This window comes from Euphorbia lathyris, chromosome 5 (assembly GCF_963576675.1).
Source record: "Euphorbia lathyris chromosome 5, ddEupLath1.1, whole genome shotgun sequence".
Classification (NCBI taxonomy): domain Eukaryota; kingdom Viridiplantae; phylum Streptophyta; class Magnoliopsida; order Malpighiales; family Euphorbiaceae; genus Euphorbia; species Euphorbia lathyris.
This window is the reverse complement of record NC_088914.1, coordinates 64,738,657-64,758,068: the sequence shown is the minus strand read 5'-3', so window position 1 is coordinate 64,758,068 and position 19,412 is coordinate 64,738,657. Positions and strand designations below refer to the sequence as shown.

The 19,412-nt window shown below is 32.9% G+C and overlaps 1 protein-coding gene across 1 annotated transcript; it reads left to right on the top strand.

The window, feature by feature from the left end:
* Nucleotides 1-13,708: 13,708 nt before the first annotated feature.
* LOC136229403 (probable mannitol dehydrogenase) lies at nt 13,709-16,813 on the top strand. The gene is made up of 4 exons (XM_066018163.1): nt 13,709-14,038; nt 14,133-14,246; nt 15,659-16,326; nt 16,407-16,813. The coding sequence occupies exons 1-4, from the start codon at nt 13,935-13,937 to the stop codon at nt 16,610-16,612; spliced, it is 1,092 nt and encodes a 363-aa protein (XP_065874235.1). The 5' UTR covers nt 13,709-13,934; the 3' UTR covers nt 16,613-16,813.
* Nucleotides 16,814-19,412: the final 2,599 nt, after the last annotated feature.

Below are 19,412 nucleotides of genomic sequence, written 5' to 3'. Positions count from 1 at the left end.
TAGCATTCCTAAAAATGTTATAAAGTTTTGTTGATTAGTATTTTTCTTATACCATTCAAGGCTTCTTTATTTATGTCTTAGCTATTAGTGAATCATAATAGCATTTATTCACTTAGAATAACAATTTTTGTGATGGATAATCAATCAACTTATGGAACTTCCAGAGAAACATTAAAAAGATAACATCGGTCTATCACCAAAGATGATTATTTCACTATAACTCATTCTCATATTGTTGGTGATCAACAATTTATTCATCTAGTTCTGTCTTAATGGTTGAATTTCTGAAAATGCGCAATGAAATGAGTATTAATATTATGATGCAGAAATGAGTTGGGAAAAAGAATTTATATTGGTTTAACGAATACCAACAAAGAAATGAAGCAAGCTTCAAGTGAAAAATCATCAAATTATGGGTTACAGAACGTAAGAGGTCTTCCGTTTTAATTAAATGATGAAAAGTTAAAAAGGAAAGATAAGCGTAGATTAAGAATGTGAAAAAAATAAAGAAATATAAAGTAGAGGCGATAAAATGCAGAGGAAACAGTAGATACTTACATGTTTCGCGCCTTTCACCCTTAAAACCAATAATAACAATATGATAAACTGGGAAAAACGATGAAAATAACGTAGAATAACCATTTCTTCGATGGTCATGAGAAGACAGAAACCAAGGAACGAGCAGAAACAGGAAGATGAAGAACCATGACTTCGTTTTCTAGGATTAGGAAGATGAATAATCAAGAGATGAAAAGATGAAGAAGAGAAATACATGGTGATATGGAGAAATGGTACAAATTGCGCAAAATTTAAAGGAAGAGAGGAAGATCAAAAGTGTGGGAGTATAATATTAGCCGACTAAGAGTTCATTAATTAAATTTTTAGTCAAATTTTTGAATTATTAGACTTATAGGTTAATAAAAAATGATATAAATATTTAAAAATATTTATAGTTAATCGATATTTAGTTCTTTATGATGTCTAAATAATTTAACCATGACATGTATTTTGAATATTTTTGAACTTGTTTTTTTTTTGTGCGAATTTAGAATTTCAAGAAGTATATGTATTTGTTTGTGTTGTTTTTATTGAAGGGCGGTTAGCGAGAGATGTTAGAAATCTTAGATTTCATAATAATATTAGACAAACATAATTGCCTATATGTTTGAATAAGATGACTTTCACAAACACTTAATAACAGTCAGAAGAGCGTACCTTGATCCATGACGATTACAATCGAGTTCTTCTGGAATCACGAGAATTGTGTTTCTCTCACTTAACCCTTTAGACTTTACAGATTTTCTAGATGGAGAGAAAATGACTTTTAGATAAGTTAGAGAGAGGACCAATTCTAATTATGTTCTATAAATATACCTTCCATCAAGGTATTTCTTCATCCATAAGGTACTTTTTCATTAATGAACCAATAGGATTCAACGTACCCTTTCGTTAATCAAACATGATGATTGATCATACCCTTACATGAACTGACCAATAGGATTTATTGTTTTATTTTATCAAACGTTAAGTATATAATACACTAGGACCATATTTTAACTTGATGTAAATTATGGAAAATCCAACATTCTCCCACTTGGTCCGTGTGAAATTATATATACAGTTTAATAACAAACATAAGGCGCGCATTAAAATAAATCCATTACTATACTGGTCACAACATAAAGTCATTGTTAAGCAATAAGAATAATAAAGATCATAGCGGTTCTATGTCAGTTTATCGGCATAGTCCCTTCCATGTATCACAATATAAATCTTATACTTAAAATACACTATAATAAAGTTTTTCATGATGGTCCAACAATAATGTCTTTGTTAGAGACTATATCCTGTTTAATTCTCATAATGTATTCATGTATATATACTATTCATAAGAAACAGGATTCATAAAAAATTTATATCAGAAACAATATGTAAATGAGCTCAGAGTGTCAAATACATTATATCATAAAATATAATTATAACATCATCATTAATGATATTTGATAATCCCCATTCTTTCAACATGTTCACTAAACACCTTAGGGGATAATCCTTTTATCAATGGATCCGCAACCATCACATTTGTGCTAATGTGTTTTATTGACACTCTTTGTTTCTGAACTTCTTCTTTAAGGTATTTAATTTCCATATGTTTAACACCTTGCGAATACTTGTCGTTTTTAGTAAAGAAGACTGCTGCAGAATTATCACAGTAAATTTTCAGCGGCTTGGCAATACTATCGACAATTCCAAATCCTGAAATAAAGTTCTGCAACCATAATACATGAATCGTGGCCTCAAATCATGCCACGAATTCAACCTCCATGGTGGATGTAGCAATTATTGATGCCTTTTAATATATGCTTTCTGAGACAATTCCAATAATCCTTGTGATTTGTCACGAAATATTTCTATTCCAATCACATAGGATGCCTCAACCATATCTTTCATTTCAAAGCTTTTAGAGAGAAATTCTTTGATTTGACGTAATAAACCAAGATTGTTAGTTGCAATCAAGATATTGTCAACATACAGAACTAGAATTATAAACTTACTCCCACTGATCTTCAGATATATACATTGATCCACAATGTTTTTCCTTAAATCCAAAAGATGTGATGGTGTCATTGAACTTAAGATACCATTGTCGGAAAGCTCGTTTTAGTCCATATATTGACTTTTTAAGTTTACACATCATATTTTCCTTTCCTTCAACCACAAATCCTTCTGGTTGAACCATATAAACATCCCCATCTAAATTCCCATTTAGAAAAGCGGGTTTTACATCCTTTTGGTAGAGCTCCAAATCATAATGAGCTACCAATGCTATGAAAATGAGACTAAATCATTATCGATTCCTTCATAGAATTCTGTCTTAGTAAAATTTAATTTTAATAATAAAGATTCAGAATATCAAGCAATAATTATTTGTACATTGAAATTCTCCTTTGGGTAAAATATAAATGTTCAACAATGAAACAAAACATAATTATTCTTAATTTAATTACACATAATTTGTAATTAATATAGTCCAATTAGACATATTTGCTATCTTTGGATATACTAAACATATCTAATCAAATATATATATATTAATTAACCATGAAATGTTCATAAATTATAAAATAACTAATCAACCTTTGGGCGATTCATAATATTTTATAACAATGAACGTCAATATACTCATGATAAAATATTTTGATATATCATAATATCATCTCAGTTATAAGCATCACATACACTTGAGTAATTGAAAATATTTTGTTATGATACCTAAGAAATCTTTTTAATTTGGCCACTTTGGTGACTAACAAATTACACATAATATAGATATCAAATTATATATAATATTATACAATTAATTAAATATGCATAACACCTCAATATTTAATCATCACTTAGTGACTAAAACCATTACTATACAAACTGCCTTTTGTCAGTAACCTTGAAAAATAATTAAACTCACAATTGGCCATTTAACATACAATAATAATAATAATAATAATAAAACTCTAGATAATTTATATTCAACAAAAACGATTTTACCCAGAACCTTGAGAAATGCTTCTGTTCATAAATTGGCCCTTGATTCATACTTCAATCAAGTGTCATCATGATTGATTTTTACTAATAATTATATGTCTAGAAAACAAACAGAGTCAAAGAAATCTGATTAATGGTTTCACATCATTCTTTCAATAACAATTAATCAAAACCTCATACAACATCATAAACCTTCATTATCAATATTTATGATTGAACAAATTAAACCAATTACAGGAAACCAATTTTGGTTAAAGCATATGGCACAATTATTCAAATCAAAATTTGTTTCTGTAATAAGAAACAATGATTAAAACATAACATCTCATTCTTATAAAATGGAAAAATTTGTTAATCAGATTATTTATAGAACAAAGTTCATAAGGAAACATTAACTATTAAAGCAGCGGATAAACATGTTAAACATAATTGGAAAATCATTTATTCAAAACCAGGTTCTGATACCACATGTTAGAAATCTTAGATTTCATAATAATATTAGACAAACATAATTGCCCATATGTTTGAATAAGATGACTTTCACAAACACTTAATAACAGTCAGAAGAGCGTACCTTGATCCATGACGATTACAATCGAGTTCTTCTGGAATCACGAGAATTGTGTTTCTCTCACTTAACCCTTTAGACTTTACAGATTTTCTAGATGGAGAGAAAATGACTTTTAGATAAGTTAGAAAGAGGACCAATTCTAATTATGTTCTATAAATATACCTTCCATCAAGGTATTTCTTCATCCATAAGGTACCTTTTCATTAATGAACCAATAGGATTCAACGTACCCTTTCGTTAATCAAACATGATGATTGATCATACCCTTACATGAACTGACCAATAGGATTTATTGTTTTATTTTATCAAACGTTAAGTATATAATACACTAGGACCATATTTTAACTTGATGTAAATTATGGAAAATCCAACAAGAGATTGCAAAAAACAGACATTCCAGCTATGCTGGCACCTCTGAAAATCACAACAAAACCGTGTGTTGTTTGTGTTATTAGTACTTATAATGACTTGTTTTGCTCTTTGTAGTCATTTTATTACATATATGGATTTTATATTTGGTATAACCTTATCTAAGGTTTTATTCCTTATTTTTTTTTGTACTTGCAATTTTCTTATCAATGAAATGAAATGATGTACTCATTTTCATAAAAAAAAAAACTATTTGAACTTGTTTAAAGTGTTCAATTGACTCTTTGAAATTATCTATTAGTCACCGAACTTTCTTAAAATAATCTATTGACTCCCTCAACTTGCTTAAAGTGTACAAATGTAAATTCTTCTCACATTTCTTCTCATTTCGCCACCTAGATTTTAAAAGTTAATAAGTCATTTAAGTAATAAACTAAACAATTTAAGTTTAAAAACGGGGGATAATTTGATATTTTGTGGTGAAGCTCTTAGCCTAGTGGTTGAGAGCTTACCTATACCTTGGGAGGTCATAGGTTCGAATCATATCCGGGTCTGGTTTGGATTTTTCTTTCTTCTTTAATGTAAGCGCATTGCGCAAATTCTTTTTTAAAAAAGTTTAAAAACGGGGGGAGTTGAATTTTTTTTTTCTACACATCAATTGACATGAAATTCCACCCAAAGAATTTAATTGTTGTCGGTTTGTTTCGATAGTATGAAATTGAAAACTCAAAGTGAAGTCGTCGATTATTTTATTTGGAAAGAGAAGATCAATATCATCATCAACTTTTCTTCTTAGCTTCCAAAGAGTGAACGCAAAAGGATACTATAAAATCTCAATTACATTTTGAGGGGAAAAAAAGAGTCAACAAAACACCAACATTCCAAAAAAGCTGTATTTAGACGTGGTAATGATATCTGTCACTAAATTTAATTATTTCTATCTTTTTATTACATTTCATAACCAAAATTCTTTTGTATATTCCTTAGTCCCTTCCTATGTTCAAACCTATAATGAAAATAATAAATAATCTTTACTTTTTTTACTATACTAAGACCAATTTAAATAATTTAATAAGTTGATTTTCTTTTATTAATTTTAAACAATTATAAAATAAAAGATATTAAACTAAATCGTTTTTATTTCTTAAGACAAAAAAGGTGAATTTATATTTAAGCACATAGGGTTAAGAAAAGTAAAAAGTATTGTGAGGGTTCTGATATTTTATTTTTTCATTCTTTGAGTTTTTTTAGCTTTTATTTCAAAATCATTTATTTTTAAGTTCCATTAAGTTTTTCTGCTACCAAACTAGTTAGTTGTCAACATCTAATTCAATTAAAAAAATGGTATTCATTTCATGTATGTTTTGAATTATATGTTTACAATGTGAATTAATGTTTTTACAATTTCTCTATAGATACATTCCACATACCAAAAATTGTTTTACACTGTCAAAAATATAAATTTCGAATGCATTTGAAATAAATATAACACTATATTAACTGAGTTTTATATTCAAAATTGATTTTTTTTTATCATCAATGGCTCAATTTGACTAAAAAAAATATGACTTAATGTATCTAAATAACAAAACAATAGTTTAATAGATGATACAGTACTAAGTCATTTAAGATGTCTTCGGAGATGTATTTGGAAACACGTGGACCAATGAGCACGCTGGATTTCAAATACACGCTCCTCGTTTTCAAAAGTACAATAGCATGGAAAGATAGGGTCCAAAGATCAATCATATATTGCCACATGTCCATGTACACTTTTTTTTTATCTATAAATGATAGAGACATTCCATAATCTCATGTATCTTACTTCAACTAATCATTCCTTCAGTTTTGTAATTTACCTTAACCATATATTATCTCTAATATCTCCTGACTTTAGCATCGAAGAGGGTTCGCCAGAACTCCGGCCTATTTTCTGACGTCTTTTGTGATCTCACTCGGAAGATCAATATAGAAGCATTTATCAAGAAGTGTGATAACATTTAGTGCAGTGATCGTGGAACTTACTTCGTAAAAGCATGGATCAACTTCATAGTTCAGTCATTACCCCAACAAATCAGTCGTTAGAGCAATCTGCAGTTCAACCTGCGATTCAATCCAATCAGTTGGTTGTTGATATTCCTGGTACTTCAACCGCTCCTCATCGTGGCCTGATGGATTCACGAAACATTCCAATTTCGCCTCTACTAGTTACACCATCATTAGATCATCGAATTAAAGCATGTTTAGGGTCTCATGAGCCTGAGTAACACTCTTTTATGGATGGTTTAATGAGACAATTAATTTACAATATGGGATCTGTTCAGGAACCAATGAACATCCTTCGTGCGGGGCATGCCACACAAATGGAAGTAATGCACCAAGAGCTGAAGGGAGCTAGAGATGTTGGCATTTATAATGGGAGAAAGCACTCTATCGCTTATTCTACGGGACATCATGTGGTTCAAACATGTACCAGGAAAAAAGGAGTTTCAGAAGAGTCCCAACTTGAAGTCAGGAGGGGGAGATCAAGGGAAAAGCCTAAGAGTACTTCTAAACGCAGGTGTAATCTTTCACCTTCACTTAGAAGGTATGTTTGGAAGGAAGATGGATCCAGGTCTCCAAAGCGATGAAAATGCGCTCGCCATGATTCCACTGAGTCCTTGATTCGCCCCTATGAAGCTCACAAAGACAAAATTATTGTTGTTGATTCACCCGAATGCATTAACAGAAGACAGTTGAAGGCAAAAGAAAGGGAATCTTCATTAAAGGATGATGTTTACGATCTCATCAAAAGTGAACTTCGGCATGTCATGAAGGACTGAGGCCTAGAATCAAGAATGTCATAGGCAATCGATGTGGATACACCTCTAAGTGCTGAGATCATGAGTCATCCAATAACGTGGGGATTTAAGTATTCATTGCTCAAGGATCATAACGACATGATGGATCCAACCTTGCATGTGAATAACTTTCTGAAAGCTCTACAAATCACCATGGAAATTAATGCCCTGATGTGTCGTTTATTCTCTATTACATTAAGAGATTCAGCTGCCTACTAGTATGATCAATTGTTGCTAGGGTCAATTTGGTCTTTCAAACAAATGTCAAAAGAGTTTGCCGATCATTTCATCACTTCAATCCCCGAAAGCAAAACGATGCAGGACCTCAACTATCTGGTCCAAGAGCCAAGTGAATCCCTCAAAGAGTGGGTGGAGAGATTTCAAAGAGTCACAATACAAATAAAACACCTTAATATTGATGGGGCAGTGGAGGCCATGGCAAGCAATTACCGAAGCAAAGATTTATCAAATGAGCATACAACTAGAAGACCAAAATGTTGAAACACCTTTCCAACATGATTTTGATTTGACAAAATTATTTAAGTTAATCCATGATTAAGATAATTAAATTTAAGTGCTTTGATTTAATTGTACTAATGCGTTTGTTCAATGATGAGTATAAGAATAGTTATAAGACAGAAGATAGTCAGCATTACAACATATCGCGGGCTGAGTAAAGAATAACTCAGTACGAAAGAAGGAAAGTCTTCTTCAGAACTGAAGCTTACAAATGAAGCTGATCTCAGAAGCTGAGTGAAAAGCAACTCAGCATAAAAGAAGAGAAGTCTTCTTCGAAACTATATCTTGCAGAACGAAGCTGACCATGGAAGCTGAGTGAAAGGCAACTCAGTATCGGAATTGGCAACAATCAAAGACAACGACTATCAAAGTCATGCTGAATGATTTTAAAGACAGCACCAATGAGCCGTTTGCTAAAAGACAAGATCCGACAGTGATCTGCACCAATTCAGAAGCGTTAGAATTATGCATGGATACAGTTTCGAGACGCATGGGTCAAATGTCCGCTGGCTAAATAACGGAACCTGCACTAGAAGACAAACCTGCGAGAAGAAGACAAGCCTGGCACCTGCGGAATTCAGACGACAGGATTGGCCTGCAAATCTGAAGCTGACCAGAACATGTCGCAAGAAAAAGCCGTTTGAATCCAACGGACAATTCCAAATTCAAATCATTTCTGCTTCAGATTTCATCTATAAAAGGACAAGTACACTTCTTGGATCCTTTGCCGAAATACAAGAGAAAAAGAGCATACATACAAAGCACATCAAAACAAGAAAAAGATCTTACACCAAATTTCTATCTCTGTGTAAAAGCTAGATTGATTTTGTAATCATCTAAAGTATTCTTTGTCTGAAAAAGAACAAGTTTGTATCAATTGTAAAATTGAGAGAGTTGTGCTGAGTACTCAGTTTTAAGTACTCAGCGGTAGAGAAATCTAGGTGTTCGGTTATAGTACTTAGTAGGAGTTGAGTAGACGAATAGAGGATGGTATTCTTGCATATTCAACTGCCTTGTAAACGGTTTGTGATCTACCTTTAAAGAGCTCAGTATTGGATTGAAAAAGCCCGGAGGGATTCTGGGGACTGGACGTAGGCGGAGAGGCCGAACCAGGATAAGTCGTGCTGAGTAATTTCTAACTCTATCTTAATATATATTTGTATGTGTTGCTTGCTATATTTACTCAGTATATAAATTGTTTAAACTGACACTGAGTAAATCAGAGTGCTGAGTTAGAAGCTGACCACAAAAGTGTCATTTCCCAACTCGCAAGTAAAACTGCTCTAGTCAGTATCTGACTAAAGCCGTCTTACGCCTCACTCGGCCGTGCTGACCAAAACTGAGTTGTAAAACTCAAAGAATTATATTAAGTCAGCATAATTAAAAAAAAAGTTATATTAGTTCCTAACCCCCCCTTGGAACTAATCACACGGGACCAACACAAAAAACTTTCCTGATTTAATGAGAAGAGCACGTGACTTCGTCATATGGGATAGTCACAAGCTCAATCTGTTGCTAAAGGATAGGTTAAGCTCAGTTCATCAACCGAAGGAGTCAAGAAACAACACGAGTAGGGAAGAAAACAAATGATCAAATGAGAATGTTGATCGAAATTATACCCCTTTAAATGCTCCTCGAAAAGAAGTTCTGTATTGGGTTGAGACAAACAAACAACATATCCAGTATCCTCCGAAGATGAAAGATTCTAGCCGAAGGCACAACGGTCAGTATTGTGAGTTCCACAATAGTGAAAGACATTATACGGAGGATTGTAGGCAGTTTGCAGCAGAATTAAACAAGATCACAGAAGTAGGAAAGTTGGACAAGTTCTTAAAAACGATGTGAAATCAAAAGAATCAAAGGGAAATCAGCACGAAGAAAAATCCCATCGATGAGTAAAGAATTACTGAATCAAAATCAGAATTTTCTTTCGGAAGTTTTGTTCGACAGTCACACAACGATGCCTCGGTTATTGAAGTTATGCTGGAAGAATTCAAAGTAAGAAAAGTTTTTGTTGATACGGGAAGTTCGGTAAATATCATAACACACAAGGCCTATGAAGCTTTGGGGCTTGATCATGACATGTTAATTCCAACATTATCACCCTTAGTAGGAATTTTGGAACACTTCTCCAAAAACCACAAGAGTATTTTGGTACCTTATCCCTAAAAAATGATTTACTTTGATTACTATTGGTTTACCTTTTTGATGAGTCTCTCTTTTATCACTATTAGTCAACAGTATTTATAATTAAAATAAATTATATATAAAGTAATTATTTGTGGAGTCATTGTTGTAACTTTTACTTACTATTGGAGCATTTTTTAACAAAAGATGCAAGATTGATATGGATAATTCAATTAATAAAATATTATATTTTAGTATAATAGGTTAAGTTTTGACAATGTTTAAAGTAACCTTTATTATAAGTAATAAAAATATATCAATTAAATTGAAATTATTATAATAGAATAGTTTTTGAAATTAGTAAAGTTGACTGATTTAACAAAAAGCTATCATATCAATAATTAAAAAGGAAAATAATAAAATATGAAACATTTGCTAAGTTGTTTTTATTGTTACAAAAATTATAGCAATTGTTTTTAACCAGAATTGCCATTTTATTAGATAGTAGGACTAGTTTCCTCACGAATTAGGACTAGTTTCCTCACGAATAACATCTGCTAGCTATATAGGCAATACACTGAAAAGACTATCGTTAGCATTGGAATAAGCCCGCCTAGCCATAATATGAGCATCCCTATTCGCTAAACGATGAATAAAACACAATTTAAAACCAGAATGCGAGTTGATGATATCCGTGCAGTTTTGAACAATCAAACCGAATTTCGAATTATCTTGTCTGTTAGAATTAACCGCATCAACAACTGATTTGGCGTCTGATTCAAAGACAACATTTATGAAATATTAGCTAGCAAGCCAACTCAAACTCGTACAAACTGCAAGTGCTTCAATGATCTTTGGTTCATTTACAGCTTTAATTAAGCAACTGCTTCCAAATAGAAAACGGCCCGTCTCGTCCCTAACAACCGCTCCCAATCCACAGCTTCTGACTCCCGCAAAGCTCGTCCCATCTGTGTTGCATTTTACTGAACCAATCAGTGGCAGACTTCAAGTCGAAGGCGTGACGATCACGTTCTGCAAGCGATGCGTAGTGGCCGTTGTAGGCCTCACAGCTCCCTCACGATCAGACAGTGCAGTACTAATAAGCCTCTCACGATCCGCCCCATATCTCAATTCGTCCGACGCCGCAGCAGTAGTAGAACGCCTCATGGTTGCTCTTCTAGCGTCAGTTCCTCCCAAATTCCCTGAATCAGCTCCTAGAGCTGTAGAAACCGCAGAAGCAGCTCCAGGTGGTCCAATGCGCTTACACATAGACGAGAATGCTTTTCAATTCTTAGTGTCGTCAAGTAAAGTACGCCAGCTAATATCCGTTGGCCACCATTCTTCTCGCTAAAGCACTATATTCCAGTGTTCCCATATCGCTTTTAAACCACAACATATGCTAACTAATCTTTCCGATGGTGCAGCATCTAGCTCCTGCAATAACCATTGTGAGAACGACAAACTTTCAACATGAGGGACCATTAAACCAGCAACGCGCCATAGATCACCTGCAAAAGAAGAAAGTGTAAATAAATGTCGGTCAGACTCGTCATCCTCCACACAAACCGGACACTCAAGTGATACCGGGACTCTTCGTTTGACTAGCCTAGTCCGAGTGGGCAAACAATTAGAACATACCATCTAGATAAACATTTTTAATTGGGTAATTAATTTATTAGTCCCTATATTTTGACAAAACACACTGTTTAGTCCCTGTATTTTCAAAAACACATGGTAAGGTCTCTAACCTTTTTCTCAGTGAACTGTTTAGTCCTTCCGTCTGTTTGTTACATTTTTTACCGTTTATGACTTCGGAAATGACTAAATTACCCTTTACTATTTACCTTCAAACTTCAGAAGAGTAATCCAATTTAGAAGAAGAAGCTATTTGCATGGAGAACAATAAAAAGAACAGACTGGACGCTTACGAATTTGAACGATTAAGAAGAAAATTAAGAACAAGAACACTCAAAGTTGATTTCAGATGCATTAGAGTTTAAAGGAAAGCAAAATAAAGGAAAAGAAGAACACAAATCCAAATTGACTAACAGAATCTTCATGAGAGTCTAACGGCAGGGACTAAACAGTTCACCAAGAAAAACATTAGGGACTAAACAGTTCACCGAGAAAAACGTTAGGGACTTTAGTGTGTGTTTTTGAAAATACAGGGACTAAACAGTGTGTTTTGTCAAAATATAGGGACTAATAAATTAATTACCCTTTTTAATTTTAGCAGGATTTCCAGATTCCACAATTTCTTCCATCCCTCATGACACACTTTATTATTCGCCATAAAATTATGGCAAGTTCATTAAGCTTTGTTTTTTTAATCAAAAAAACTGAACTACATTAAATACTACTGATACAGATTAATTCAGGACGAGTTAGTTTTAATTATAAACGAATAAAGATGTTTCTTCTCAAGCTGAACTTGAAGGAGTTAATCCCGGTTTTATGGACTAAATCCATAGGAATAGTGAAATCCCCATTGTTGAAGGTGAAAACCTTAACAAAGTTTCAATGGAGAAGATATAATTTTGTATTGATAAAAAGTTGACTCTTACAAAGAGAAAGAGATGAATTTATATCACCTCAAACCTAAATGACAAATTACATAAAAGGCTAGCTTAACATAATTAATTAAAGAGTAAGGTTAGAGGTAAAATGGGGGTAATAATAAGGGGGTGACATAGGTGTAAATATAGGAGTGGTAGAGTTGTAATTAAGGAGTGATAAATGTGTAAATAAGTGGGAAGCTGGAGTAAGGGGCAAGTTCATTAAAATGAATCCACGCGGAGCGTGCCTAATTCCAAGCGGAGCGTGGATTGGCTTCTGGACTTTTTTCTGGATCATTCCTTCATTCACGTAAAGCGTGCCCAATTCCAAACGGACTGTGAATTGGCTGCTGGACTTTTCTCCGAATCAAACCTTCCTTCACGCGGAGCGTGCCTGAGCTGCTGACCTGCCATGTGGCACTGTTTTGGCCTCTTTAATTGCTCATTCGTTCGTGCTTGGTTCTTTCCCCCGACTTTCTTTGTCCGGACTCGATCCTCAAGGAGATGCTCCACATCAACTACTTAACTGAATTTTACTGAAACTCAAATAATAATATAATCCTTTAAAAATAACAATAATTAAAGGCATTATACCCATTTGGATCTCTAAACTAAACCTTCAAAGTCAATTAGGATCTTTAACTATCAAAATCATCAATCAGGTCCCTCAACTAAGCAAAAAGCATCAATTGAGTCCCTATCTTATCCTAAAATCGGAAACTGTGACTATTTGATATAGACTGTAATAATCTTCGTGTTGGTTTTAAATGGGTTTGGAGAAGAAAGTCTGAAACTGTTCAACCGAATAATTTTTAATGAGGCCTCAATTGAAGATTTTTGTTTAAAATGTGGACTCAATTGATGATTTTTAGCTAGTTCAGGGATCTAATTGATGATTTTGATAGTTTAAGGTCCTAATTGATTTTGAAGCATTAGTTTAGGGAGCCAAATAAATGTTATGCCATAATTAAAATAAAAAAATTTATAAAAATAATAATTGTTCTAGTTATAATAAAATAGTAAAAAATCCTACCAAAAAAAAAAAAAAAAGTAAAAAACAACAACATCCTAGTGAGTCAATTGAAAGAAAGATATTGACCCACAAAACTTATTCTTTTCTCTTAACAGCCACGCAAATATTCATACACCACATAAAATGCCGATGCTGGAAACTTCAAGATGAGAAAAACAAAATAGAAATTTAAGGTTGAATTTTTTATTTTTCTTTGTGGTTTTTTTTGAAGAGCAATTAAGTTAAAGCTTTGTTTTGTCAGCCAATACGTCAGAGCTGTAGCGGAACTCTTGTATATAAATAAATGAGCAGCTACCTCTCTTTTCTATCATTAAATTAAAGATTTTATTATTACGCTCTCTAGTCTCTACTCTCTCTACTCAACTTCAAGAAGAAAGATGGCAGCAAACAAATCGCATGAGCAAGAGCATCCCCGACCGGCCTTCGGATGGGCAGCCAGAGATCAATCCGGTGTCCTCTCTCCTTTCAATTTCTCCAGGAGGTTTGCTTTTCTCAGATCTATCGATTCATTCAGATCTCTTTTTTTTTTTTTTTGCATTTTCAAAATTGAACTGATGTAAATGTGGGTACTGCAGAGCAACTGGAGAGAAGGACGTGTCTTTCAAAGTTATGTATTGTGGCATATGCCATTCTGATCTTCATATGCTCAATAATGAATGGGGCGCTACCACTTATCCTCTTGTCCCTGGGTATGTTTTTCTTTTAATTTTTTACTCCTTTTCATCAAAAGATTCGTTTTGTTTTCCTTTTAGCATCTATTTTAGTTTTTATCGGTTTGGACAGTTTCGATTAAATTATTATTATTTTATCCTAGGATTTAATATTAATATTTTATTCGAATATAATAAGATTGATGACCAAAAACAGTAATTTTAAACATAAAATTCGGTTAACGGATTGTTATTCATTGTAAATGTATTCGAAAATTATATTTTTTTAATAATTTTAAATACATACGAAATTAATAATATATTTTCAATAGAATTACATATTCACAATTTATAATTTAATTGTAAGGGTTTAGTTGAGACCGAAAATAAAAGATAAACCTAATAATCACTTAATTATAGGGTAAAAAAAAATGTTACTACCTCCGTTTCATATTACATGTCTTTTTAGAGATTTATTTTTGTTTCATATTATATGTCATTTTATATGATCAGTACACGTTAAGTCATCTTTTTTTCTGCTATAAAACGCGGGTTTATAAAAATTAATTAGAATAATAAACTTATTATAGAATAAATAAATATTGGAATCAATAAATAAAAGACAATAATGTCTTTTTTTTAATATCCTTAATTTCTATACAACTTCTTAAAAAGACACCTGTAATATGAAACGGAAAGAGCAATAAAACTGGTTGAAAAGGAAAGTGTACACATAAAGACTGATATAAAAAAATAAATAAAGGCAGCTGGGTCCACGGTTGAAGTAGATTTTTCTCATTTATGAGGCGCCATATGCACTATCCGTGGACACCATCCCCTTGGGGTTTTTTTTAATACTTTTTTCGGTGATTAATGCAATTATATTACTAACGTACCAAATAAAGTAACAAGGGCTACTTTTTTTTTTTTTTGAAAATGCAGTTTATGAAATTATTAAATTTTATTTCTATCATTTTTAATAAAAATCAATTTTATTGCTATCGTATCATAACACATGATTTGTATAAACTCATTTGTCTTAATTTAATCCGTTATTTAATTAATATATTGGATTTATAATTTATTTATGTCTGAAATATTTATTTTGTTAATAATAAAGTTACAAATGACCTGATATAATACCAATAATTAAATTGGATACATAGACTAATTATAAAAAACTGTTTAAAATATTTACTATGTTATTAAACAAGTTATAAATAATCTATCAAAATACATAAAAATTATTTGAAAGTTTGATGTAGCACTCAAATAAAACAGTTCGTTCAATTTTTCTTCTTAAAAAAGCTAAAATTCTTCTTTAACTATGGTTTGAAGAGTAAAATGAACCTCTTTTTGAAGATATATTCAATCAACGTAGTCTTAATAGCTTAATCATTAGATTAAATATATGTTTAATTAATCAATTATTTCAATTTTTCTGTAATCAGACATGAGGTTGTGGGAGTGGTGACAGAGGTAGGAAGCAAGGTAGAAAAATTCAAAGTTGGAGACAAAGTAGGCGTGGGCTGCATGGTTGGATCATGCCGCTCCTGCGAAAACTGCAGCAGCAATCTTGAGAATTACTGCCCACAAATGATTCTCACATACGGCTCAAAGAACACTGATGGAACTATTACTTATGGAGGATATTCAGACATCATGGTTGCAGATGAGCACTTCATAGTCAGTATACCAGATAACATGTCTCTTGATGCTACTGCCCCTCTTCTATGCGCTGGAATCACAGTGTATAGCCCCTTGAAATACTATGGCCTCGACAAGCCAGGTATGCATGTGGGCGTGGTAGGCCTAGGCGGGCTTGGTCACATGGCTGTCAAATTCGCCAAAGCTATGGGTTTGAAAGTGACAGTGATTAGTACATCTCCTAACAAGAAAGAGGAGGCTATTCAGAATCTTGGTGCTGATTCATTTTTGGTCAGCCGTGATCCTGATCAAATGAAGGCAGCAATGGGCACAATGGATGGCATAATTGACACAGTATCAGCAATGCATCCTCTGATGCCGTTGATTGATCTATTGAAACCTCATGGAAAGTTGGTTTTGGTTGGTGCTCCTGAAAAGCCACTTGAAGTTCATGCCTTTTCATTGCTCTCAAGTAAGCTCCTTTTTTTCATTGTTAAATTTCAATTTACATAAACTCAACTTGGCTAATTGTGTATATATATGATGAAACAGAGAGAAAGACGGTTGCTGGAAGTTGTATTGGGGGAATGGAGGAGACACAAGAGATGATTAATTTCGCAGCAAAGCATGGAATCAAAGCAGAGATTGAAGTTGTGCCAGTTGATTATGTGAACACTGCTATGGAAAGAATGCTGAAATCTGATGTTAGATATCGTTTTGTGCTTGACATTGCCAATACTCTCAAGTCTGGAGTGTGAATTGATTTCTCACCAAACTTTGCGGAAGGGTTGGTCCCCAACTATGAGGAAAATATGAATTTTGATTCCAACAATATTTTAGAATATCTTGTGGTTGATGTGGTCCTCATATTGCAATAATAATTTTGGATGTCAATTTATTAGGAGTGTCATTCAATAGTTGAAAATTGATGGAGCTATATGATCTTTTTATTCAATTTACCAATTTGCCCTTTTATCTTCCGTATAATAGTATTAAAACTATCTCCAATAAAATTTGAAAATAAAAGTACATCCTTGTCTGAATTGGACAATTTGAATAAAGACAAAACAACCATAGACATTAAAATTCCGACAATTAAGACCACCAACCTGTCTGGAGGCACATTACCGCTCCCATGGCCAATTCATATACTCCTCTCTCCTGTTTTTTATTCCCCCACCAAAAGCAGTTATTTTTTTTTTTTTTCTCAGTTCCTCAACTGTAGAAACACACCCATTTTTTAGCCTGACCTGCGGCCGGAATGAGTGTAGCCTTGTCTGCTTTAGAGAGAGGTTTGCTTCTCTATTTTTGAATCTTTTACCGCAACCTATCCTTAAAATGTGAGAATATGGCATTTTACTTCCATTCCACCAGGGAGGGTAATCCAAGATATCTCCCAGTGTTAATTGGATTTGATACTTCCAAGATAGACGAGATAGAATCCACTAGTTCCATGACCAGATTAGTGCTACACATGAATCTAGATTTAGTAAAATTAATTTTCTGTCCCGAGACTTCCTCATATTCCAGTAATAAGGCCTGCATTCAGCTATATCTACCTGAAAGAATAAAAAAGATTCATGAGCAAATAGGTGTGAGATAGGAGGCACCTCGACCAATGCAACAACTATGTATAAGGCCATGTTGTTATGCATTCTGTATCAAAGTTGAGAGACCTTCAACACATATGAAGAATAAGTACTGGGCTAACATGTCCCCTTATCAAAGTCCTCTATAGGGGGAGATAGGACCCACCAACTGATTATTAACTCTCATCGTATATAACACTGCATATACACATCATAGAGTTATTGAACAATATCTTGCACAACAATAATGTTCATTGGATTGTTCATAGATGGAGGAGTTTGCACTTAAGAACATCCTATTTGAATTGTAGGTTGCCCTTCATTTCCTCTATTCCTTATCATGCCCCACGAGTCTATCTCATCATCTCTCACATAGTGGTTAGGGAAGTTCGCATAGTAGTGTGACCCTGCAAAAGAACATTAGAAACAATTTGAGGATTAGGCATGCTCCTAGTTAGATTTCAGCGTTAAAACTTTTTGTGAGATTCTGCTCCCTGTGTGGGGGAATAAGGTACTTTTCTACATGGTTGCTTTTGATTTCTTCAAGAGAAGCATCATCATCTTTCTTTTTGGGGTTGAACCAGCAACACTAGAATCCACATGATCCTTCTTGTGAATGAGGTCCCTCATTTTTTGGGTTAGAGGTTAGAAACCTGGTCCATCGATCCTTAAAGAAGTATGACGTGCTCCTTCAATTTTATGAACAAGGTTAGCAACTTGTCTTGTATTACCAGGCACAACATCTGCATCATCGAATGCAGCAACACCATTATGATCTTTAGAACTTTTCTTTAGCGACATGTTGGGGTCCCACTGAGTGTGCTAAATTGTTTCTTGCATTTTTTTATAAAGACGGAATTGAGTGTGCCAGAAGGTTTGTGGAGAACTTATAAAACAAATTGCGCGAAATTAAATGGCTTCTAATTAGTTAATATGAAAGCTGAAAGGACGAAAAAGCTAGGTTTATAATTAACGGTAGGGAATAGAAATCTAATTGAAACAATTTGTCAAAGTAAATGGAAATTGGTAGAATTGAAATGCATTTTGCTAGAAAAAAAAGCATTGCTGGAAATTCTAATTATAAAGGAAACTTTGAAAATAAAATGGAAATGCAAAACAATTTTGAAATTGTAAAGTTGTTTATTGACTCTGTTTGGGAAAGTTTGGTTTGGTATGATTTTGTTTGTTTGATTAGTTGGTTCATCATATAAAGTCTGTTCATTCTTCATTTTATACATGTTATCCCACTTTGACATAACTGCTTCCACGTACTGCTACTTGATTCAAGAACTACCTTCTACCACTTCCACGTAATGCTACTTGATTCAATAACTACCTTCTACCACTTCGAAAAGTCAAATCACGTTGATGACCTTCCAACTAACCGCCTCTAATCTACTTTTCTTCAAATTCTCAATTAATAAATTTTAATTTTAATAAATTTATGATTAATTAATTAATTAATCATAAATCTATTTTTATATAGTTTATCTGATTTTTTGGTTCAAGAATTGTCAGGCATCCCAATTAAATATGTATGGATATGCTAGTACTCGAACTCGAGATCTAGCTTAAACGACTTGAAGCCATTAACCATTCAAAGCAATTTTTAATTGGTTAATCATAAACCTATTAAAAATTTAAAATTAATAAAAAAATGTCACATCATATTTGATAACTCTAATTATTTATTTATAATTATAAATTTGACCCTAAATAAATGTGAGTGTAATAGTATTAGTATACATCATACCGAAAATAAGGTTAAACGAAACCAATAGACTAATGTAAGGTTTTTAATTTAAAAATAGTGGTTAATGGTTACAGTTGTGGTTTCAGTATTCTAAAAACTGTGGGGTTAATCGAAACTGATTGAATGTCAATTAAATATTAAAAAATATAAAAATGTATTTATTTATATTTATATATATATATATAATTATATATTATCTCACTTAGAATAAATATA